Raw genomic sequence first — 25819 nt, forward strand, 5'->3', positions numbered from 1 at the left:
CACACACACACACACACACACACACACACACAGAGAAAGGATGGAGTGACACAGTGTGGGGCTTAAAGACAAACAGAGCCTGCAATGGCATTACCACAATATCTAGGCTGTGCCGAGTTCAACGAGATGCCCCACTTAACCGTAGCTTGCTCGGTCTGAGTGCAGCGACCGTGAAAAAAAGTAGGCCCAAAATCAAGCCTGGCCCTAAATGTCAGGTGCTTTTGGGTGACAGCGGGAGACCCGTTAGGGTTAGAAGCACAATTCAACTTCGGGAACATTCCCGAGGTCCTCCCGATCTGTGAAAGCCTAACCTTGACTGTGTGGCATTAGCCCTTAACAGTGAAAACAGGGTGTTTACATCAAACAGTTTGCAATGACTTCCCTCCCCATAGGAATACATTGCCTGCTCTCCTAAATTCAACCTGAAGCCTATGTGGGTTATGAATGCCTTATGAACCTGTCTTCGATGACAATCCATCAGGCCACTATGAGGTCTACCTGTGTTGATTCTAAGCTTCCTGGAGCAACCGGAAGTGGTTAAATTCACCCTAAAGGTGTTTTGATATAGCCAAACTGCAGTTTGTGATAAACACTACATTCAACCCTGTGTAAATCAGTCAGTTCTTAACGTAAAGACTTTAAACTCAGGATTCTGTAAAAGCCTACCCCAATGAGGATATGCGTTTAAGCCTTGGTAAAAGCGTTGGTTTCATGAATCTTAACATTAGAATCCTCCTCCCTAAGTTTGTTTTATTCACTGCTTTAGCACACTCTGCCAACCCGGATGTCCTAGGCGTGTCTGAATCCTGGCTTAGGAAAGCCACCAAAAACCCTGAAATTTCCATCCCTAACTATAACATTTTCCGACAACATAGAACTGCCAAAGGGGGCGGAGTTGCAATCTACTGCAGAGATAGCCTGCAGAGTTCTGCCTTACCATCCAGGTCTGTGCCCAAACAATTTGAGCTTCTACTTTTAAAAATCCACCTTTCCAGAAACAAGTCTCTCACTTTCTGCCCCCAGCTGTGCCCTGGACACCACATGTGAATTGATTGCCCCCCATCTATCTTCAGAGCTCGTACTGCTAGGTGACCTAAACTGGGACATGCTTATCACGCCGGCCGTCCTATAATCTAAGCTAGATGCCCTCAATCTCACACAAATTATCAATGAACCTACCAGGTTGTCACGACTTCCGTCGAAGTTGGTGCCTCTCCTTGTTCGGGCGGCGTTCGGGGGTTGACGTCACCGGCTTTCTAGCCTCCACCGATCTACATTTCTTTTTCCATTTGTTTTGTCTTGATTGTACACACCTGGTTCCCATTACGTTTTCATTATTTCCCTATTTAACCCTCTGGAGCCATTATGGTTTTGTGGTGTTTATTGTTGTCAGTTGTCTCGTTTATGTGATTCTGGATTTTCGTTCTCCTTGTTCGAAGATTGTTTTTGAGTAAAGTTACTATTATTACTCATCTCTGTGTCCTGCGCCTGACTCCGCCTTACCCACATCACCTAGACTCTGACAGAAACACGCACCTTCAAATGGAGTCAGCAGGTGTACACAGCCCTCCTCTACCTATGGAGGAGCGCGTCCAGCAGCACGCGACTATGTTGCAAAGTCTCGGCACAGCCATGGAACGCGGGAGAGAGGGGGTTTTCCAGCAACCCCATCATCATCACCCCAGCTCCCACAACAACCCACACCGCTGTCCACCCCTCCTTCACCTGGATCCAGTGGGATTTCGGCTCGCACTCCCGAGGGTATATGATGGAACGGCTGCCGGGTGCCAGGGGTTCCTACTCCAGCTGGGGCTCTACCTGGCAACCGTTCACCCAGCTCCTTCGGGACGCGAGAGTGTGAACGCCCTCATCTTCTGTCTGACTGGTAGAGCACTCGAATGGGCCAACGCAGTCTGGGGAAGGGAAGGACTGACGTTGGACAATTATGAGGATTTTACCCACCGCTTCCGGGCGGTTTTCGATCATCCACCTGAAGGGAGAGCGGCGGGGAAACGCTTGTATCATCTTCCACTTCACCTGCCTCCTCGAGTTTCTTTTTTGTAAAGAAGAATGGAGGTTTACGCCCGTGTATTGACTATCGAGGTATAAATCAGATCACAGTGAAGTACAGTTACCCGCTGCCTCTCATAGCCAGTGTGACAGAGTCATTGCACGGGGCGCGCTTCTTCACAAAATTGGATCTCAGGAGCGCTTACAACCTGGTGCGTATCCGGGAGAGGGATGAGTGGAAGACGGCATTTAGTACCACTTCTGGGCACTATGAGTACCTTGTCATGCCGTACGGGTTGATGAATGCTCCATCAGTCTTTCAATCCTTTGTAGACAAGATTTTCAGGAACCTGCACGGGCAGGGTGTAGTGGTGTATATAGATGACATTCTAATATACTCCGCTACACGTGCCGAGCATGTGTCCCTGGTGCGCAAGGTGCTTGGTCGACTGTTGGAGCATGACCTGTATGTCAAGGCTGAGAAATGTCTGTTCTTCCAACAGTCCGTATCCTTCCTAGGGTACCGCCTGTCCGCGACAGGGGTGGAGATGGAGAAGGACCGCATTTCAGCCATGCATAATTGGCCGACTCCAACCACGGTAAAGGAGGTGCAGCGGTTCTTAGGGTTTGCCAACTACTACCGGAGGTTTATCTGGGGCTTTGGTCAGGTGGCGGCTCCCATTACCTCTTTGCTAAAGGGGGGACCGGTGCGACTGCAGTGGTCAGCTGGGGCGGACAGGGCTTTTGGTCACCTGAAGGCTCTGTTTACCTCGGCTCCCGTGATGGCTCATCCTGATCCCTCTTTGGCATTTATTGTAGAGGTGGACGCGTCCGAGGCTGGGATAGGAGCTGTGCTGTCTCAGCGCTCGGCTCCGCCCCTGTGCTTTTTTTTTCGAAGAAGCTCAGCCCGGCGAAGCGAAACTATGATGTGGGTGATCGGGAGCTGTTGGCTGTTGTCAAGGCTCTGAAGGCGTGGAGGCATTGGCTTGAGGGGGCTAAACACCCTTTCCTCATTTGGACTGACAACCGCAATCTGGAGTACATCCGGGCGGCGAGGAGACTGTGTGTGCTCGGTGTGTGCCCAGTGCAAGGCACCTAGACACCTGCCCAGAGGGAAATTACAACCCCTACCCGTTCCACAGCAGCCGTGGTCACGCCTATCGGTGGATTTCGTGACGGATCTTCCTCCGTCACAGGGAAACACCACAATCCTGGTTGTTGTGGATCGGTTTTCTAAGTCCTGCCGTCTCCTTCCTTTGCCCGGTCTCCCTACTGCTCTACAGACTGCGGAGGCCCTGTTCACTCACGTCTTCCGGCACTACGGGATTCCGAGATGGTCATGGGTGCACCTCAGCCATGCTCAAGGTCCTAAACGATATCAAAACAGCCATCAATAAGAAACAATACTGTGCAGCTGTATCCACCGCCTACCTTCAAACTCAGTTCCTCTTTGCGTGACATCATGGGAAAATCAAAAGAAATCAGCCAAGACCTCAGAAAAACAATTGTAGACCTCCACAAGTCTGGTTCATCCTTGGGAGCAATTTCCAAACGCCTGAAGGTACCACGTTCATCTGTACAAACAATAGTATTCAAGTATAAACACCATGGGACCACGCAGCCGTCATACCGCTCAGGAAGGAGAAGCGATCTGTCCCAGAATCCCAAAACAACAGCAAAGGACCTTGTGAAAATGCTGGAGGAACCAGGTACAAAAGTATATATATCCACAGTAAAACAGTAAAAGGCTGCTCAGCAAGGAAGAAGCCACTGCTACAAAACCGCCATAAAAACGTTTTGCAACTGCACATGGGGACAAAAATCTTAATTTTTGGAGAAATGTCCTCTAGGCTGATGAAACAAAAATAGAACTGTCGAAGAACACCATCCCAAACGTGAAGCACGGGGGTGGCAGCATCATGTTGTGGGGGTGCTTTGCTGTGGGGGGGACTGGTGCACTTTACAAAATAGATGACATCATGAGGAGGACAATTATGTGGATATATTGAAGCAACATCTCAAGACAACAGTCAGGAAGTTAAAGCTTGGTCACAAATGGGTCTTCCAAATGGAAAATGACCCCAATCATACTTCCAAAGTTGTGGCAAAATGGCTTAAGGACAGCAAAATCAAGGTATTGGAGTGGCCATCACAAAGCCCTGACCTCAATCCCATCGAAAATGTGTGGGCAGAACTGAAAATGCGTGTGCGAGCAAGGAGGCCTACAAACCTGACTCAGTTACACCAGCTCTGTCAGGAGGAATGGGCCAAAATTCACCCAACTTGTTGTGGGAAGCTTGTGGAAGGCTACCAGGAATGTTTGACCCGAGTTGATCCTAACTGACCTAAGACAAGGAGTTTTTACTAGGATTAAATGTCAGGAACTGTGATAAACTTTAAATGTATTTGGCTAAGGTGTATGTAAACTTTCGACTTCAACTGTATATTTCACTGGTCACCCCCAAATCCAATTCCTCCTTTGGCCGCCTTTCCTTCTAGTTCTCTGGAACGAATTGCAAAAATCACTGAAGCTGGAGACTCATATCTCCCTAACTTTAAGCACCAACTGTCAGAGCAGCTCATAGATCACTGCACCTTTACATAGCCCATCTGTAAATAGCCCATCCAACTACCTAATCCCCATGCTGTTTTTTTTTTCTCCTTTGCACCCCAGTGTCTCTACTTGCACATTCATCCCTTATCTTACCTCATTTGCACACACTGTATGTATACTTTTCTACTGTATTATTGACTGTATGTTTGTTTATTCCATGTGTAACTCTGTGTTGTTGTTTGTGTCGCACTGCTTTGCTTTATCTTGGCCAGGTCGCAGTTGTAAATGAGAACTTGTTCTCAACTGGCCTACCTGTTAAATAACGGTGAAATAAAAAATAAAAATAAATCCTTGATGAAAATAGCTGTGCAGCAACACTCCCCCTCCAACCTGACAGAGCTTGAGAGGATCTGCAGAGAAGAATGGGATAAACTCTCCAAATACAGGTGTGCCAAGCTTGTAGCGTCATGCCCAAGAAGACTCGAGGATGTAATCGCTAATACATTTGCAAAAATGTCTACAAACGAGATTTTGCTTTGTCATTATGAGGTGTTGTGTGTCGATTGATGAGGGGGAAATAAAACAATTTTATCAATTTTAGAATAGGCTGTAACATAACAAAATGTGGAAAAAGTAAAGGGGTCTAAATACTTTTCCTAAGGCACTCTAATGTGTTCCAACACATTACATTATATCTAGTCATGGCTACTGAGTTTCACAGGTTTCCGACACACTGCTCTGTCTTTCCCATAGGCTCACCTCTCAGAGAGTGACGTGTGGGGTTGTTGCCGTGGACTGTACAATAATGCTGCTCGCCACATGCAATCTCCTCCTCCTCATCTTCTACCTCTTCCTCTTCCACTCCCTGGCTCTGCACTAGAGAAGACCTGGATACATATCGTAACGTCTGGATCAATTTCTAGAACAGAATAAACTACTTTATTATTAATGAAACACAGGCTTTGCACCAAACTCATCTGAAGAGCTGTTTATACATGTGTGTTTGAATAATGAAATGTTGAGGGACTTTCCTGTGTGTGTGTGTGTGTGTGTGTGTGTGTGTGTGTGTGTGTGTGTGTGTGTGTGTGTGTGTGTGTGTGTGTGTGTGTGTGTGTGTGTGTGTGTGTGTGTGTGTGTGTGTGTGTGTGTGTGTGTGTGTGTGTGTGTGTGTGTGTGTGTGTGTGTGTGTGTGTATTCGAGTGTGTGCATTTGTGTGTATGACTCTGAGTGCACCTGTCTACCTGAAAATGTGTGTGTGTCCGTTGTTCCCTCTTTCATGTTTTGACAACTTTCTTTATTGATTTTCACATTTTCAGAACAGCACAGACACAAAGAGAAATGATTAATAAGCAAACAACATATCACACCAACACTGACAGAGGGACCCTCTTTTAGAAGCCCCAGCTATCGTTGAAAGTTCCCCTTTTATGCCACTAGCTATCTGCGGTTTTATTTTAGCTAAGAGAAGGAGGGTGGGAGGAAGGGACAGGGAAAAGACAGAAGAATTGGGAAGAGAGACGGGAGGGAGGGATGGAGGGGCGAGGGAGATGAGAGGTAACTAATTGTAAATGGAGCTGGAGGTGGAGGGAAAGAGGGATTGGGGAGAGAGAGACAGACAGAGAGAGACTCAGTTTTTAATAAGCAGACAGCAGATCGTCTAGGACCAGTCACTGAATAATGAGATGGAGAGAACAAGGGTGAGAGAGAGGGAGAGAGATGAAAAGAGAGTGATACTCATTATCCCTACCAGATTTCATCACTGTCTCGTCACTGAGAGCTCTCTCTTTTTCTCTGGCTCTCGTAGAATGACAAAAGAAGCCCAATTACACTACCATATGTAATTAACTTAAAGCTCCATTTACTGTAATTTCTCATAACAAACACTGACAATTATGTTAATCCATCAAATAAGTTTTCTTTAAAATGAAATACAATTGTATATGTCACATGTGCCAAATGCTTGCTTAGGAGCCCTTCCCAGTGATGCAGGGTAAACAAATATATAATGACAATAAAAACAGAGGAATAAAATACACTATCATGGAGCTCTATACAGTACAGGGAGTACCAGTACCAGATCAATGTGCAGCTATATACAGGGAGTACCAGTACCAGATCAATGTGGAGCTATATACAGGGAGTACCAGTACCAGATCAATGTGGAGCTATATACAGGGAGTACCAGTACCAGATCAATGTGCAGCTATATACAGGGAGTACCAGTACCAGATCAATGTGGAGCTATATACATGGAGTACCAGTACCAGATCAATGTGCAGCTATATACAGGGAGTACCAGTACCAGATCAATGTGGAGCTATATACAGGGAGTACCAGTACCAGATCAATGTGGAGCTATATACAGGGAGTACCAGTACCAGATCAATGTGGAGCTATATACAGGGAGTACCAGTACCAGATCAATGTGCAGCTATATACAGGGAGTACCAGTACCAGATCAATGTGCAGCTATATACAGGGAGTACCAGTACCAGATCAATGTGGAGCTATATACAGGGAGTACCAGTACCAGATCAATGTGGAGCTATATACAGGGAGTACCAGTACCAGATCAATGTGGAGCTATATACAGGGAGTACCAGTACCAGATCAATGTGGAGCTATATACAGGGAGTACCAGTACCAGATCAATGTGGAGCTATATACAGGGAGTACCAGTACCAGATCAATGTGGAGCTATATACAGGGAGTACCAGTACCAGATCAATGTGGAGCTATATACAGGGAGTACCAGTACCAGTACAATGTGCAGGGGTTCAAGGTATTTTGGGTAGATATGTACATTAGGCAGGGTAAAGTGACTACCACTGGTTGAATTAACATTGTTTCCACATCATTTCAGCCCAAAACATTTTTGTTTATGTTGAATCAACGTGGAGAACTGAATGGATTTGAAAAAGTCATCAATGTAAGGGAAAATAGTATTTTTTTCATCTGACTTTTAACCTAAATCCAATGACATGGTGATTTTTTTATTTATTCACATTGAATTCACGTTAGTTGACAACTCAACCAAATGTAAATCAAAACTAGACATTGAACTGACGTCTGTGCCCAGCTTAATACAGGGAGTATATGTGTACATGTGTGTGCGTGTGTGTTTGTGTTTGTGTTGTGTCAGTATCCGTGTGTGTGTGTTATGTATGTGTGTGCACGTATGCAGTGTATGTGAATGTGTGGGAGTGTCAATGTAGTGATTGTGAGTGAGTGAGTGAGTGAGTGAGTGTGTGTAGGGTCAGTGCAAGATAGGGTCAGTGTAGATAGTCCAGGCAACCATTTGATGAACTATTTAGCAGTCTTATGGCTTGGGGGATAGAAGGTGTCTCGGAGCCTGTTGGTCCGAGAGCCGATGTTTCGGTACAGTTTGCCAGACAGTAGCAGAGTAAACAGTCAATGAATATGGACGGCGCCGTCGTTCCCTCTTCACACCTGTGCGGTTTACAGTCTGGAGGCGCTGTTGTTCCCTCTTCACACCTGTGCGGTTTACAGTCTGGAGGCGCTGTCGTTCCCTCTTCTCGCCTGTGCGGTTTACAGTCTGGAGGCGCTGTTGTTCCCTCTTCACACCTGTGCGGTTTACAGTCTGGAGGAGCTGTCGTTCCCTCTTCTCGCCTGTGCGGTTTACAGTCTGGAGGCGCTGTCGTTCCCTCTTCACGCCTGTGCGGTTTACAGTCTGGAGGAGCTGTCGTTCCCTCTTCACGCCTGTGTGGTTTACAGTCTGGAGGCGCTGTCGTTCCCTCTTCACGCCTGTGCGGTTTACAGTCTGGAGGCGCTGTTGTTCCCTCTTCACGCCTGTGTGGATTACAGTCTGGAGGCGCTGTCGTTCCCTCTTCTCGCCTGTGTGGATTACAGTCTGGAGGCGCTGTCGTTCCCTCTTCTCGCCTGTGCGGTTTACAGTCTGGAGGCGCTGTCGTTCCCTCTTCACGCCTGTGCGGTTTACAGTCTGGAGGCGCTGTTGTTCCCTCTTCACGCCTGTGTGGTTTACAGTCTGGAGGAGCTGTCGTTCCCTCTTCACGCCTGTGCGGTTTACAGTCTGGAGGCGCTGTCGTTCCCTCTTCACGCCTGTGTGGATTATAGTCTGGAGGCGCTGTCGTTCCCTCTTCTCGCCTGTGTGGATTACAGTCTGGAGGCGCTGTCGTTCCCTCTTCACGCCTGTGTGGATTACAGTCTGGAGGCGCTGTCGTTCCCTCTTCTCGCCTGTGCGGTTTACAGTCTGGAGGAGCTGTCGTTCCCTCTTCACGCCTGTGCGGTTTACAGTCTGGAGGCGCTGTCGTTCCCTCTTCATGACTGTTCGGTTTACAGTCTGGAGGCGCTGTCGTTCCCTCTTCATGACTGTTCGGTTTACAGTCTGGAGGCGCTGTCGTTCCCTCTTCATGACTGTTCGGTTTACAGTCTGGAGGCGCTGTCGTTCCCTCTTCATGACTGTGCGGTTTACTGTCCGTTTATTGGTGTACTATTTCTCAAGGTTTTAGCTATTTCTCTTCCGAGTGGAGAGTTCATGTTTCATTCAGTCATGGCATCACCAAGTGGGATGGAGACAAAAAGAGAGAGAGGATGGAGAGAATATGCAGGGATAGAGGGTCAGGTAGGAGTTTGGTGATGTGTATGGATGAGGGTCTAATCGGAGGAGTAATGGAGTGGAGGAGAGGTGCGGTGATGTTTATGGATGAGGGTGTGATGGGAAGAGGGAGGGAGAGGAGAAGGAGAGGTGGGGTGATGTGTATGGATGAAGGTCTGACAGGAGGAGGGATGGAGAGGAGGAGGAGAGGTGGAGTGATGTTTATGGATGAGGATCTGATGGGAGGAGGGATGGAAAGGAGGAAGAGAGGTTGGGTGATGTGTATGGATGAGGGTCTGATGGGAGGAGGGATGGAGAGGAGGAGGGGTGAGGTGATTTGTATGGATGGGGGAGTGGGGTGGTAAATTGCTTGTGAAATGAAAATGGCTCTTTAGCAGAATCCAGGACACTTGGGCGCTGCCGCTGGATCAATGTGTCTGATTTACCGCCTGAAAGCCTGTCAGAGCGAGGGAGCAGAGGAAAGGGGGAATTGAGAGGAGAGAGGGAGTGAGTGAAAGAGAAGGGGACCAGAATCCTGAGACGGAAGGAGGGAGAGAGGGAAATGTGGAGAGTTCATGAGGGACGCAGAGAAAGAGATGAAAAGGAGCGGATTAGAAGAGTTGATAAGACTGTTCATTCTCCCTCACTCACCACTGCAGGTAATAAACTGGCTAGTGTAATAGCAGAGGTAGTGTTCAACCACTTTCCTCTGTCCCAAAAACAGCACATGCTAACAATATAGACACATGTTAACACTGTAGACACATGTTAACACTGTAGACACATGTTAACACTTCAGACACGTTAACACTATAGACACAGGTTAACACTTCAAACACATGTAAATACGAAATACACATGTTAACACTTCAGACACATGTTAACACTATAGACACATGTTAAAATTTCAGACACATGTTAACACTATAGACACATACTAACACCTCAGACACATGTTATCACTTCAGACACATGTTACCACTACAGACACATGTTAATTAACACTTCAGACATGTTAACACTTCAGACACATGTTACCACTACAGACACATGTTAACACATCAGACACATGTTAACACTTCAGACACATGTTAACACTTCAGACATGTTAACACTTCAGACACATGTTACCACTACAGACACATGTTAACACATCAGACACATGTTAACACATCAGACACATGTTAACACATCAGACACATGTTAACACAATAGACACAAGCTAACACTTCAGACACATGTTAACACTTCAGACACATGTTAACACTTCAGACACATGTTAACACTTCAGACACATGTTAACACTTCAGACACATGTTAGCACTATAGACACATGTTAACACTTCAGACACATATTAATATTTCAGATACATGTCAACAATTCAGACACATGTTAACACTATAGAAACATGTTAACACTATAGACACATGTTAACAATTTAGACACATGTTTATACTAAACACATGCTAACACTTCAGACACATGTTAACACTTCAGACACATGTTAACCCAATAGACACAAGCTAACACATCAGACACATGTCAACATTTCAGACACATGTTAACACTTCAGACACATGTTAGCACTATAGACACATGTTAACACTTCAGACACATGCTAACACTTCAGAAACATGTTAACACTTCTGACACATGTTACCACTATAGACACATGTTAACACTATAGACACATGTTAACACTTCAGACACATGTTAACACTATAGACACATGTTAACACTATAGACACATGTTAACACTTCATACACATGTTAACACTGTAGACACATGTTAACACTTCAGACACATGTTAACACGATAGACACATGTTAACACTATAGACACATGTTAACACTATAGACACATGTTAACACTTCAGACACATGTTAACACTTCAGATACATGTTAAAACTTCAGACACATGTTAACACTTCAGACACATGTTACCACTATAGACACATGTTAACACTTCAGTTACATGTTAACACTTCATACACATGTTTATTCTAGACACTTTAACAATTCAGACAAATGTTAACGCTTCAGACACATGTTAACACTATAGACACATGTTAACACTATAGACACATGTTAACACTTCAGACACATGTTAACACTATAGACACATGTTAACACTTCAGACACATGTTAACACTTCAGACATATGTTAACATTATAGACACATGTTAACACTTCAGACACATGTTAACACCATCGACACATGTTAACACTTCAGACATATGTTAACATTATAGACACATGTTAACACTTCAGACACATGTTAACACTTCAGACACATGTTAACACTATAGACACATGTTAACACTTCAGACACATGTTAACACTATAGACACATGTTAACACTTCAGAAACATGTTAACACTATAGACACATGTTAACACTTCATACACATGTTAACACTTCAGACACATGTTAACACTATAGACACATGTTAACACTTCAGAAACATGTTAACACTATAGACACATGTTAACACTATAGACACATGTTAACACTTCAGACACATGTTAACACTTCAGACATATGTTAACATTATAGACACATGTTAACACTTCAGACACATGTTAACGCTACAGACACATGTTAACACTTCAGACACATGCTAACACTTCAGACACATGTTAACACTTCAGACACATGTTTATACTATAGACACATGTTAACACTTCAGACACATGTTAACACTTCAGGCACATGTTAACAATATAGACACATGTTAACACTTCAGACACATGTTAACACTTCAGACACATGTTACCACTGCAGACACATGTTAACACTTCAGACGCATGTTAACACTTCGGACACATGTTAACGCTACAGACACATGTTAACACTATAGACACATGCTAACACTTCAGACACATGTTAACACTTCAGACATATGTTAACACTATAGACACATGTTAACACTTCAGACACATGTTATCACAATAGACACTTGTTAACACTTCAGACACATGTTAACACTACATATACATGTTAACACTATAGACCCATGTTAACACTTCAGACACATGTTAACACTTCAGACACATGTTAACACTATAGACCCATGTTAACACTTCAGACACATGTTTACACTTCAGACACATGTTAACACTATAGACACATGTTAACACTTCAGACACATGTTAACACTTTAGGCAAAGTTTAACACTTCAGACACATGTTAACCCCATAAACACATGTTAACACTTCAGATACATGTTAACACTTCAGACACATGTTAACACTATAGACACATGTTAACACTTCAGACACATGTTAACACTTCAGACACATCAATCAATCAGTCAAGTTTATTTTATATAGCCCTTCGTACATCAGCTAATATCTCGAAGTGCTGTACAGATACCCAGCCTAAAACCCCAAACAGCAAGCAATGCAGGTGTAGAAGCACGGTGGCTAGGAAAAACTCCCTAGAAATGCCAAAACCTAGGAAGAAACCTAGAGAGGAACCAGGCTATGAGGGGTGGCCAGTCCTCTTCTGGCTGTGCCGGGTGGAGATTATAACAGAACTATGCCAAGATGTTCAAAATGTTCATAAGTGACAAGCATGGTCAAATAATAATCATGAATAATTTTCAGTTGGCTTTTCATAGCCGATCATTAGGAGTTGAAAACAGCAGGTCTGGGACAGGTGGCGGTTCCATAACCGCAGGCAGAACAGTTGAAACTGGAATAGCAGCAGGGCCAGGTGGACTGGGGACAGCAAGGAGTCATCATGCCCGGTAGTCCTGACGTATGGTCCTAGGGCTCAGGTCCTCCGAGAGAGAGAAAGAAAGAGAGAAGGAGAAAATTAGAGAGAGCCAAGATTTTCAAAATGTTCATAAATGACAAGCATGGTCAGATAATAATCAGGAATAAATGTCAGTTGGCTTTTCATAGTCGATCATTAAAAGTTAAAAACAGCAGGTCTGGGACAGGTCAAATAAAATAAATTAAAAATGTATTAGTCACATACACATGGTTAGCAGATGTTAATGCGAGTGTAGCGAAATGCTTGTGCTTCTAGTTCCGACAATGCAGTAATAACAACAAGTAATCTAACCTAACAATTCCACAACTACTACCTTATACACGCAAGTGTAAAGGGATAAAGAATATGTACATAAAGATATATGAATGAGTGATGGTACAGAACGGCATAGGCAAGATGCAGTAGATGGTATAGAGTACGGTATATACATATGAGATGAGTACTGTAGGGTATGTAAACATAAAGTGGCATAGTTTAAAGTGGCTAGTGGTACATGTATTACATAAAGATGGCAAGATGCAGTAGATGATATAGAGTACAGTATATACATATACATATGAGATGGGTAATGTAGGGTATGTAGACATTATATTAACCTGTCTAGGCTGAGGGTGCCGCTAGCGGCACTCCCCCCCCACCCCCACTGAAAAGGCAGAGCCGCGAAATTCAAAAAAAATATTTTTTTTAAATATTTAACTTTCACACATTAAAGTCCAATACAGCTAATGAAAGACACAGATCTTGTGAATCCAGCCAACATGTCCGATTTTTAAAATGTTTTACAGGGAAGACACAATATGTAAAGATGTAAATCTATTACCTAAAAACACATTAGCATAATCCACCATCTTTTATTTGTCCACCAACACCAGTAGCTATCACCAATTCGGCTAAACTAAGATATTTATAGCCCCTAACCAAGAAAAAAACTCATCAGATGACAGTCTGATAACATATTTATGGTATGGGATAGGTTTTGTTAGAAAAATGTGCATATTTCAGGTAGATGGCATAGGTTACAATTGCACCCACCGTCACAAATGGACTAGAATAACTACATAGAGCAACGTGTTTACCTACTTACTAATCATCAAACATTTCGTAAAAATACACAGCATACACTAATCGAAAGACACAGATCCTGTGAATACAGACAATATTTCAGATTTTCTAAGTGTCTTACAGCGAAAACACAATAAATCGTTATATTAGCATAGCACATAGCACATAGCAGCCCAGCATTGATTCTAGCCAAAGAGAGCGATAACGTCAACATCGCCAAAATATATTATTTTTTTCACTAACCTTCTCAGAATTCTTCAGATGAAACCCCTGTAACATCACATTACAACATACATATACAGTTTGTTCGAAAATGTGCATATTTAGCCACCAAAATCATGGTTAGACAATGTGAAATGTAGCCCAGCTGGTGAGAAAATGTCCGTGCGCCATATTAGACAGTGATCTACTCTTATACATAAATACTCATAAACGTGACTAAAAAATATAGGGTGGACAGGGATTGATAGACAATTTAATTCTTAATACAATCGCGGAATTACATTTTTTAAATTATCCTTACTTTTCAATACAGTTTGCGCCAAGCGAAGCTACGTCAAAAAACATGGCGTCCTAAGCCACTAACATTTTTCGACAGAAACACGATTTATCATAATAAAAATGTCCTACTTTGAGCTGTTCTTCCATCAGTATCTTGGGCAAAGGATCCTTTCTTGGGTCTAATCGTCTTTTGGTGGAAAGCTGTCCTCTTGCCATGTGGAAATGCCAACTGCGTTCGGGATGAACTGGAAACGTGCCCAGCGATTCACAGCGTTTCAGAAATAAATGTCCCAAAATCGCACTAAACGGATATAAATTGCTATAAAACGCTTTAAATTAACTACCTTATGATGTTTTTAACTCCTATAACGAGTAAAAACATGACCAGAGAAATATAACAGGCTAAACTAACGCTTGGAAAAATAGCAGGTCGATGTCCTCCACGCGCATGACGCAGCTGGAAAGGAACTCCTACCTACAGGGTTTTTTAATTTATAGTGCCTGTGAACGCGCAATCGACCCCATTCAAATCGTCATCACGTAAAGGCATCCAGGGGAAGACGTAAGCAGTGTCCGTATACTCATAGCAATAACTGTGGCCTTTTAACTGACTCCAGATCAGGGGCCAACATTTCTGAAATCTGACTCCATGTCAGGGAAATTGCTGTAGAATGGGTTCTGTTCCACTTAGAGACAAAATTTCAACTCCTATAGAAACTATAGACTGTTTTCTATCCAATAATAATAATAATATGCATATTGTACGATCAAGAATTTCGTGGGAAGCCGTTTAAAAAATTACACGATTAGCATAAATAGTGACAACAGCGCCCCCAGCCTCAACAGGTTAAGTGGCATTGTTTAAAGTGGCTAGTGGTACATTTTTACATAATTTCCATCAATTCCCATTTTTAAAGTGGCTGGAGTTGAGTCAGTATGTTGGCAGCGGCCGCTAAATGTTAGTGGTGGCTGTTTAACAGTCTGATGGCCTTGAGATAGAAGCTGTTTTTCAGTCTCTCGGTCCCTGCTTTGATGCACCTGTACTGACCTCGCCTTCTGGATGATAGCGGGGTGAACAGGCAGTGGCTTGGGTGGTTGTTGTCCTTGATGATCTTTATGGCCTTCCTGTGACATCGGGTGGTGTAGGTGTCCTGGAGGGCAGGTAGTTTACCCTCGGTGATGCGTTCTGCAGACCTCACTACCCTCTGGAGAGCCTTACGGTTGTGGGCGGAGCAGTTGCCGTACCAGGCGGTGATACAGCCCGACAGGATGCTCTCGATTGTGCATCTGTAGAAGTTTGTGAGTGCTTTTGGTGACAAGCCAAATTTCTTCAGCCTCCTGAGGTTGAAGAGGCGCTACAATCCTGAGACAAGGCCAGGTAGGGGTTCCGTAACCGCAGGCAGAACAGTTGAAACTGGAATAGCAGCAAGGCCAGGCGGACTGGGGACAGCAAGGAGTCATCATGCCCGGTAGTCCTGACGTATGGTCCTAGGGCTCAGGTCCTCCGAGAGAGAGAAAGAAAGAGAGAAGGAGAGAATTAGAGAGAGCCAAGATTTTCAAAATGTTCATAAATGACAAGCATGGTCAAATAATAATCAGGAATAAAAGTCAGTTGGCTTTTCATAGCCGATCATTAAGAGTTGAAAGCAGCAGGTCTGGGACAGGTAGGGGTTCCATAAACGCAGGCAGAGCAGTTGAAACTGGAACAGCAGCAAGGCCAGGTGGACTGGGGACAGCAAGGAGTCATCATGCCCGGTTTGCCGTGACGTATGGTCCTAGGGCTCAGGTTCTCAGAGAGAGAGAAAGAAAGAGAGAATGAGAGAATTAGAGAGAGCATACTTAAATTCACACAGGACACTGGATAAGACAGGAGAAGTACTCCAGGTATAACCAACTGACCCTAGCCCCCCGACACATAAACTACTGCAGCATAAATACTGGAGGCTGAGACAGGAGCGGTCAGGAGACACTGTGGCCCCATCCGAAGATACCCCCGGACAGGGCCAAACAGGAAGGAAAAACCCCACCCACTTTGCCAAAGCACAGCCCCCGCACCACTAGAGGGATATCTTCAACCACCAACTTACAATCCTGAGACAAGGCCGAGTATAGCCCACAAAGATCTCCACCACAGCACAAACCAAGGGGGGGCGCCAACCCAGACAGGAAGATCACGTCAGTAACTCATCCCACTCAAGTGACGCACCCCTCCCAGGGACGGCATGAAAGAGCACCAGTAAGCCAGTGACTCAGCCCCTGTAATAGGGTTAGAGGCAGAGAATCCCAGTGGAGAGAGGGGAACCGGCCAGGCAGAGACAGCAAGGGCGGTTCGTTGCTCCAGAGCCTTTCCGTTCACCTTCACACTCCTGGGCCAGACTACACTCAATCATATGACCTACTGAAGAGATAAGTCTTCAGTAAAGACTTAAGGGTTGAGACCGAGTCTGCGTCTCTCACAAGGGTAGGCAGACCGTTCCATAAAAATGGAGATCTATAGGAGAAAGCCCTGCCTCCCGCTGTTTGCTTAGAAATTCTAGGGACAATTAGGAGACCTGCGTCTTGTGACCGTAGCGTATGTATAGGTATGTACGGCAGGACCAACTCGGAAAGATAGGAAGGAGCAAGCCCATGTAACGCTTTATAGGTTAACAGTAAAACCTAGAAATCAGCCCTTGCCTTAACAGGAAGCCAGTGTAGGGAAGCTAGCACTGGAGTAATATGATCAAATTTCTTGGTTCTAGTCAGGATTCTAGCAGCCGTATTTAGCACTAACTGAAGTTTATTTAGTGCTTTATCCGGGTAGCCGGAAAGTAGAGCATTGCAGTAGTCTAACCTAGCAGTAACAAATGCATGTATTAATTTGTCTGCATCATTTTTGGACCGAAAATTTCTGATTTTTGCAATGTTACGTAGATGGAAAAAAGCTGTCCTTGAAACAGTCTTGATATGTTCGTCAAAAGAGAGATCAGGGTCAAGAGTAACGCCAAGGTCCTTCACAGTTTTATTTGAGACGACTTTACAACCATCAAGATTAATTGTCAGATTTAACAGAAGTTCTCTTTGTTTCTTGGGACGTAGAACAAGCATCTTTGTTTTGTCCGAGTTTAAGAGTAGAAAGTTTTCAGCCATCCACTTCCTTATGTCTGAAACACAGGCTTCTAGCGAGGGCAATTTTGGGGCTTCACCATGTTTCATTGAAATGTACAGCTGTGTGTCATCCGCATAGCAGTGAAAGTTAACATTATGTTTTCGAATAACATCCCCAAGAGGTAAAATATATAGTGAAAACAATAGTGGTCCTAAAATGGAACCTTGAGGAACACCGAAATGTACAGTTGATTTGTCAGAGGACAAACCATTCACAGAGACAAACTGATATCTTTCCGACAGGTAAGATCTAAACCAGGCCAGAACTTGTCCGTGTAGACCAATTTGGGTTTCCAGTCTCTCCAAAAGAATGTGGTGATCGATGGTGTCAAAGGCAGCACTAAGGTCTAGTAGCACGAGGACAGATGCAGAGCCTCGGTCTGACACCATTAAAAGGTAATTTACCACCTTCACAAGTGCAGTCTCAGTGCTATGATGGGGTCTAAAACCAGACTGAAGCATTTCGTATACATTGTTTGTCTTCAGGTTAACACTATAGACACATGTTAACACTATAGACACATGTTTACAATTCAAGCACATGATAACACTTCAGACACATGTTAACACTATAGACACATGTTAACACTTCAGACACATGTTAACACTTCAGACACATGGTACCACTGCAGACACATGTTAACACTTCAGACACATGTTAACACTTCAGACACATGTTAACGCTACAGACACATGTTAACACTATAGACACATGTTAACACTTCAGACACATGTTAACACTTCAGACACATGTTAACACTATAGACACATGTTAACACTTCAGACACATGTTAACACTTCAGACACATGTTAACACTTCAGACACATGTTAACCCTTTAGACACATGTTAACACTTCAGACACATATTAACACTTCAGACACATGTCAACACTTCAGACACATGTTAACACTACAGACACATGTTAACACTATAGACACATGTTAACCCTTCAGACACATGTTAACACTTCAGACATATGTTAACATTATAGACACATGTTAACACTTCAGACACATGTTATCACAATAGACACATGTTAACACTTCAGACACATGTTAACACTTCAGACACATGTTAACACTATAGACACATGTTAACACTTCAGACACATGTTAACGCTACAGACACATGTTAACACTATAGACACATGTTAACACTTCAGACACATGTTAACAATTCAGACACATGTTTATACTATAGACACATGTTAACACTTCAGGCACATGTTAACAATATAGACACATGTTAACACTTCAGACACATGTTAACACTTCAGACACATGTTACCACTGCAGACACATGTTAACACTTCAGACACATGTTAACACTATAGACACATGTTAACACTTCAGACACATGTTAACACTTCAGACACATGTTAACCCTTTAGACACATGTTAACCCTTTAGACACATGTTAACACTTCAGACACATATTAACACTTCAGACACATGTCAACACTTCAGACACATGTTAACACTACAGACACATGTTAACACTATAGACACATGTTAACACTTCAGACACATGTTATCACAATAGACACATGTTAACACTTCAGACGCATGTTAACACTTCAGACACATGTTAACACTATAGACACATGTTAACACTTCAGACACATGTTAACGCTACAGACACATGTTAACACTATAGACACATGCTAACACTTCAGACACATGTTAACAATTCAGACACATGTTTATACTATAGACACATGTTAACACTTCAGGCACATGTTAACAATATAGACACATGTTAACACTTCAGACACATGTTAACACTTCAGACACATGTTACCACGGCAGACACATGTTAACACTTCAGACACATGTTAACACTATAGACACATGTTAACACTTCAGACACATGTTAACACTTCAGACACATGTTAACACTTCAGACACATGTTACCACTATAGACACATGTAACACTTCAGACACATGTTAACACTTCAGACACATGTTACCACTATAGACACATGTTAACACTTCAGACACATGTTAACACTTCAGACACATGTTAACACTTCAGACACATGTTAACACTTCAGACACATGTTAACACTATAGACACATGTTAACACTTCAGACACATGTTAACACTACAGACACATGTTAACACGAAATACACATGTTAACACTTCACACACATGTTACCACTTCAGACACATGTTAACACGATAGACACATGTTAACACTATAGACACATGTTATCACTTCAGACACATGTTAACACTTCAGACACATGTTAACACTATAGACACATGTTAACACTATAGACACATGTTAACACTATAGACACATGTTAACACTATAGACACATGTTAACACTTCAGACACATGTTAACACTTCAGACACATGTTAACACTTCAGACACATGTTAACACTGTAGACACATGTTAACACTTCAGACACATGTTAACACGATAGACACATGTTAACACTATAGACACATGTTAACACTATAGACACATGTTAACACTTCAGACACATGTTAACACGATAGACACATGTTAACACTATAGACACATGTTAACACTATAGACACATGTTAACACTTCAGACACATGTTAACACGATAGACACATGTTAACACGGTAGACACATGTTAACACTTCAGACACATGTTAACACTTCAGACACATGTTAACACTTCAGACACATGTTAACACGATAGACACATGTTAACACTATAGACACATGTTAACACTTCAGACACATGTTAACACGATAGACACGTGTTAACACGATAGACACATGTTAACACTATAGACACATGTTAACACTATATGTGCAACTCCATAAGGAATGTTGTCTTTGGGTAACCTGGAGTCCTTATTAACACGGGTCCTTCTAGAGACCTGCTTAATTCTGTTCCTCTAGTTCCTGACCATTCACACAATCCCGCTCTGGAAAAGGTTAAGAGTCCACTGCAAAAGTTAAAACATTAGTATTGTGCTGTTTAAAAATGAATATGAACTTATTTTCTTTGCATTATTCGAGGTCTAACAACACTATCTTTTTTATTATTTGGACCAGTTGTCATTTTCTGCAAATAAATGCTCTAAATGGCAATATTATATTTGGAATTTGGGAGAAATGTTGCCAGTAGTTTATAGAATAAAACAACAATGTTCACTTTACCCAAACACATACCTATAAATAGTAAAACCAGAGAAACTGATCATTTTGCAGAGGTCTCTTCATTTTTTCCAGAGCTGTTTGTATACCTGAGAATGTATCAAATGAAGGTGTTTAAGTGTGCATGTGTTTGCAAGGATCTGCAACTGTATGCGAACAAGATGGAGTGTGTGTGCGTGCTTGCCTGAGACGCTGTTCAATATAGCCTGTGGCCTGAGGGTGTGAGACCAGACGTGCTGAAGGCCCGGAGCGGGGGGACGGGGCGGACGTCTCCTCTCCCAGAGTGTTTCCCCACACCCTGGGAGGTTAGGATTATTTTATTTTTATTTTGAGTGTTTAATGTATTAAAAGGGCCGAGGTAATGAATTATAATCTTTAATGCAGCAACCGATCGATACCACAAGAGAATAAATCAGCTTTTACTGAGAGCGTCAAACCCTTTAATACACTAGGAGAGAGAGGGGGAGTAGAGGGAAAGAGGGTGGGAGAGGAGAGAGGAGAGGGGGAGAGAGGAGAAGGAAAGAGGGTGGGAGAGGAGAGAGGGAGAGAGTAGAGGGAAAGAGGGTGGGAGAGGAGAGAGGGAGAGAGTAGAGGGAAGGAGGGTGGGAGAGAAGAGAGAGCGGGAGTAGAGGGAAAGAGGGTGGGAGAGGAGAGAGAGCGAAGGAGGGCAGGGCCGGTTACAGGCATAAGTGACATAAGCGATCAAGACCCCCGTCCGCTACCTGACCAATTTTCAACAAAAATAAGTAATTTTAGGAACTCAGTCTGCGTCTCAAAATGTGTTTGTGCATCAGCAGTTTTTCTCTTGTTATGACAGTCACTCAATTAGCCATGTCAGCTAACAATTTTTTGATTGGTAGTTAGTCTAGCCAGCTGTCTTAACGTGCAGTAATCATGGCCGAACACCAAATCATATCATATTAATGTAACAGTATAACTTTAAACCGTCCCCTCGCCCTGACGCGAACCAGGGACCCTCTGCACACATCAACAACTGACACCCACAAAGCATCGTTACCCATCGCTCCACAAAGGCCACGGCCCTTGCAGAGCAAGGTGCAACACTACTTCTAGGTTTCAGAGCAAGTGACGTAACTGATTGAAACGCTAGTAGCGCGTACCCGCTAACTAGCTAGCCATTTCACATCCGTTACACTCACCCCCCTTTCAACCTCCTCCTTTTCCGCAGCAACCAGTGATCCGGGTCAACAGCATCAATGTAACAGTATAACTTTAAACCGTCCCCTCGCCCCGACACGGGCGCAAACCAGGGACCTTCTGCACACATCAACAACGGTCGCCCACGAAGCATCGTTACCCATCGCGCCACAAAGGCCGCGGCCCTTGCAGAACAAGGGGCAACACTACTTGTAGGTTTCAGAGCAAGTGACGTAACTGATTGAAACGCTAGTAGCGCGTACCCGCTAACTAGCTAGCCATTTCACATCCGTTACATTAACATTACAAAATGTGTAGAGTTGCTGGAAATTTTCTTTAATACGGCAAAAATGTCTCTCCAACCCATGACAAAATGGGTAGAATTGCATGAAATTTGTTAACAAATAGCAGTTTTCTCTCCGCCCCATGGAAAAATGTGTAGAATTGCAGGAAATAAACTTCTAAACACGAAATGATTTGCCACGAGATGGAGGGGGGGCTCTAACCAAATCTTGCTTAGATTAGATTTTAGGCTGGCTCTAGCCTAAAAGGCTAGAGCCAGCCCTGAGGCAGGGAGAGCGAGACTGAGAGAGAGGGGCAGACTGAATGAAGGAGGGAAAGTAGGAAGAGAGAAATAGGGAGGGAGAAGTGGTAAAGAAGGAGGGGTGAGGATAGTTACCTTAGGGGTAGGCTCATTGACTAAAAGCCCCCTGAAGCTCTACGATTGTGACAGTTTTGTGAGGAAGCAAGGTTACAGGGTCAGACTCTTGAGTTAAGACAAACACTTATTTTCTCTCTCCTGCTGTCCGTTGTTGTGTTGTTGTTTTTCTCCTCTCAGCAAATCCTCCTCGGGCTCAGAGCGTTTCCACAGCCCAGGGCTAGACTTTAATTAATTAGACCAAACCTTATTTATTCCTCTCTCTCTCTCTCTCTCTCTCGATCTGAGTTCAGTTTTCTAGGTCTCTCATTACACCTTCTCCAGTCATACAGGTAGCTAGCACCTCCGCCATGAATATCTGATATCACCAAGGTCCGGTAACTACAGCACCACCTCCATCTGACTAAATAATACATAAAAAACAAGCAATTGTCTTGAATATTTCCAAAGCTTTTTGGACCGGGAGTAGGCTTAGTCTGTGTCCGGGAAACCGGACCCTAGTGTCTGCTGTGTCCAATTCACTATTACTGGCTCGCAGTGTTTGCTAGGTCAGTGTGATTTCAGGCAGGCAGTAAAGCTAAAGCTCTGGCCATTAGCGGCTCTTTAGAGGAGGCCATCCACATTAAAGTTTGATGTCCAGGGCTGAGATAGTTAGATAGACAGACTCAGAACAGGGAGAGAGAGATCTTCACAGACGGATAGACACAGATGGCATTACACCGCTCCCCTTTTCAATTATTTACCTACCACTACAGACACATACTGACAAGTTAAGATGACCACTGGGTTATGTCTGTATATGTCATGAACTTTTATTCTAGTCTATTGGCTGAAAGGAATCCGAATCAAAATGTCTATTTTTTACACCCGTACTCTTCAAATGTACATGTTGATGACCAGTGGCCTTCAGATATATAATTGATTTTATTCTATTGAACATAAGAAATGAGGAGTATAAATGTCTTTGTTCTGTGTTTTTATTTCACTGCTTCTCTTCACTTTGTGGTTGCTGTCTGTCTGCAGGTTGCTGTCTGTCTGCAGGTTGCTGTCTGTCTGCAGGTTGCTGTCTGTCTGCAGGTTGCTGTCTGTCTGCAGGTTGCTGTCTGTCTGCAGGTTGCTGTCTGTCTGCAGGTTGCTGTCTGTCTGCAGGTTGCTGTCTGTCTGCAGGTTGCTGTCTGTCTGCAGGTTGCTGTCTGTCTGCCGGTTGCTGTCTGTCTGCAGGTTGCTGTCTGTCTGCAGGTTGCTGTCTGTCTGCAGGTTGCTGTCTGTCTGCAGGTTGCTGTCTGTCTGCAGGTTGCTGTCTGTCTGCAGGTTGCTGTCTGTCTGCAGGTTGCTGTCTGTCTGCAGGTTGCTGTCTGTCTGCAGGTTGCTGTCTGTCTGCAGGTGTCAGATGGTCTAACTGTAATAACCGACTGAGTGGCAGGCCCAATATCATCCTCCACACTCTCACTCACGCTGGATGCATCTCAATTTCTAAACAAAATGTTCAGAGGCTGGGGCCTCATTTTGATTAATGTTGCCATGACAACTACATAATTCATGAATTGTATTAGCGTTCCATTTGTCTTTTTCTGAATCCTAATTCACTGGGGCTTCGGCGGAGAGAAAAGCCTCTCTCTGCTTTTATCCTTTAGTGTCTGTTCTTTCCCCTTAATCCCTCCATCTACCCCCCCCTCCCCAAACGAAATGCTGACGTGTTGCCCCCTTGGTGTGGGATGAAGGGAACCAGAATGGCCCTACAGTCGTGATGAACCTACAGGCCTTGTTTCTCATTTAAAAGATGCTCCCTCATCTGATCTGTATTGGTGTCTAACTAGCTCTACACTGACACCCATTGGCCAGAGGAGGAAATGTTGCTTGTCACCCCAGAAGAACAGAGACATCTCTTCAATAATATACACAAATAGAGTAGTAGCTGGCAGAAAAACATTTTGTTTACAGTGTATGGAAAATGGATCAGAAATACTGTATTTTATTAGGCACCTTTTAAAAATCTGACAAAACATTTGAATTTGACACTTTCAATTTGAGTCCCTATCTGGACTTAGATCAGATCTGTATGCAGAGGTCGGATTTGTGCAAATAATCCTGGTATTTCCAGTTGAAGCAGTAATTCTCTCTTAGTCCTTACTGGACTGACAGCAGGGGTCTGAGTTGAGATGTCCTTCATTGTTGTCCCCACTCACGGCTAAAACCAAACACACAAACACACAGAGAGGTCCTGTCAAAACCAGTCACTTCACTTCAATTTGTCAGGGCTGGTCAGGGACATCAGTGAAAGTTGGTACACAAATTCTCTCATGTCTAACCCCTCCCTCTGTCCTCCCTCCACCTCTCCCCGATAGTCCACACCTCCCTCCTCACCTCTCCGCCTCTCTCCGCCCACTCCTTCCTCCTCATCTCTCTCCTTCCTTTTCCCCTATCTCCTTCCTTCCTCCTCATCCTTCCTGCCTCCCCCCACTCCCTCTCTCCCTTCCTCCTCACCTCTCTGCCTCCCTCTCTCTACCCCATTTCCCTCCACTCCCTCTCTCCCGCTTCATCCATCTCACCTATCTCCTCCCCTCTACCCATCACCTCTCCCCTCCTCACCTCTCCCTCCCTCCTCCATCACATTCTCTTGGCTGGTGGTGGCTGAGGCCATGGGTGTGGTTTTGGGAGTGAGTTTGTCTGTAGGGCTGATCTGCCCCTCCCAGATCACCGTGGAACCTCTATCTGTAGATTGTAGACGCTGGAGGGGCGAAGTTTTCTGGTCTCCGGGACTGAAGGACTGTGAAGCCAGCTTTCGACGGGAGCTGAGCTTTCGACGGCACCCCGAACCTGAACGCAGCGGCAGCCCACACAGCCCTTCCGTCTGATCAGAGATACCCAGGGAGGGGGCACGTCGCAGGGAGGAGGGGGAGACGGGGGCACTGCGGGGGTCTGGAGGAGAGGAGAGAGAACAGAGGGGTGAGATATAACAGGGGGTGGGGGAGGGGGAGAGACAGAGCCAGAAAGAGAGGGAGTGATTTGTAGTGATTTGAATGTGATTTGTGTTTGTGTATAATAGTGTCTGTGGTCTCTCACTGAGTTGTTCAGTGTGTGTGTGTGTGTGTGTGTGTGTGTGTGTGTGTGTGTGTGTGTGTGTGTGTGTGTGTGTGTGTGTGTGTGTGTGTGTGTGTGTGTGTGTGTGTGTGTGTGTGTGTGTGTGTGTGTGTGTGTGTGCGTGCGCGTGTGTGCGTGCGCG

At 44.1% G+C, this 25819-nt stretch overlaps 1 protein-coding gene across 4 annotated transcripts in view; it reads right to left on the reverse strand.

The window, feature by feature from the left end:
* Positions 1 to 24543: 24543 nt before the first annotated feature.
* LOC129827502 (girdin-like) overlaps positions 24544 to 25819 on the reverse strand; it is a 28701-nt gene continuing 27425 nt past the window's right edge. For all 4 annotated transcript variants that reach the window (XM_055888408.1, XM_055888409.1, XM_055888407.1 and 1 more), the window contains 2 exons: positions 25186 to 25515; positions 24544 to 24784 (listed from right to left, as the gene is read on the reverse strand). In XM_055888408.1, the coding sequence (XP_055744383.1) occupies positions 24717 to 24784; positions 25186 to 25515 (398 nt within the window). In that variant the 3' untranslated portion in view covers positions 24544 to 24716. The remainder of the gene's footprint in view (positions 24785 to 25185; positions 25516 to 25819) is intronic.

This window comes from Salvelinus fontinalis, chromosome 29, assembly GCF_029448725.1.
Source record: "Salvelinus fontinalis isolate EN_2023a chromosome 29, ASM2944872v1, whole genome shotgun sequence".
In the NCBI taxonomy this organism is placed as follows: Eukaryota; Metazoa; Chordata; class Actinopteri; order Salmoniformes; family Salmonidae; genus Salvelinus; species Salvelinus fontinalis.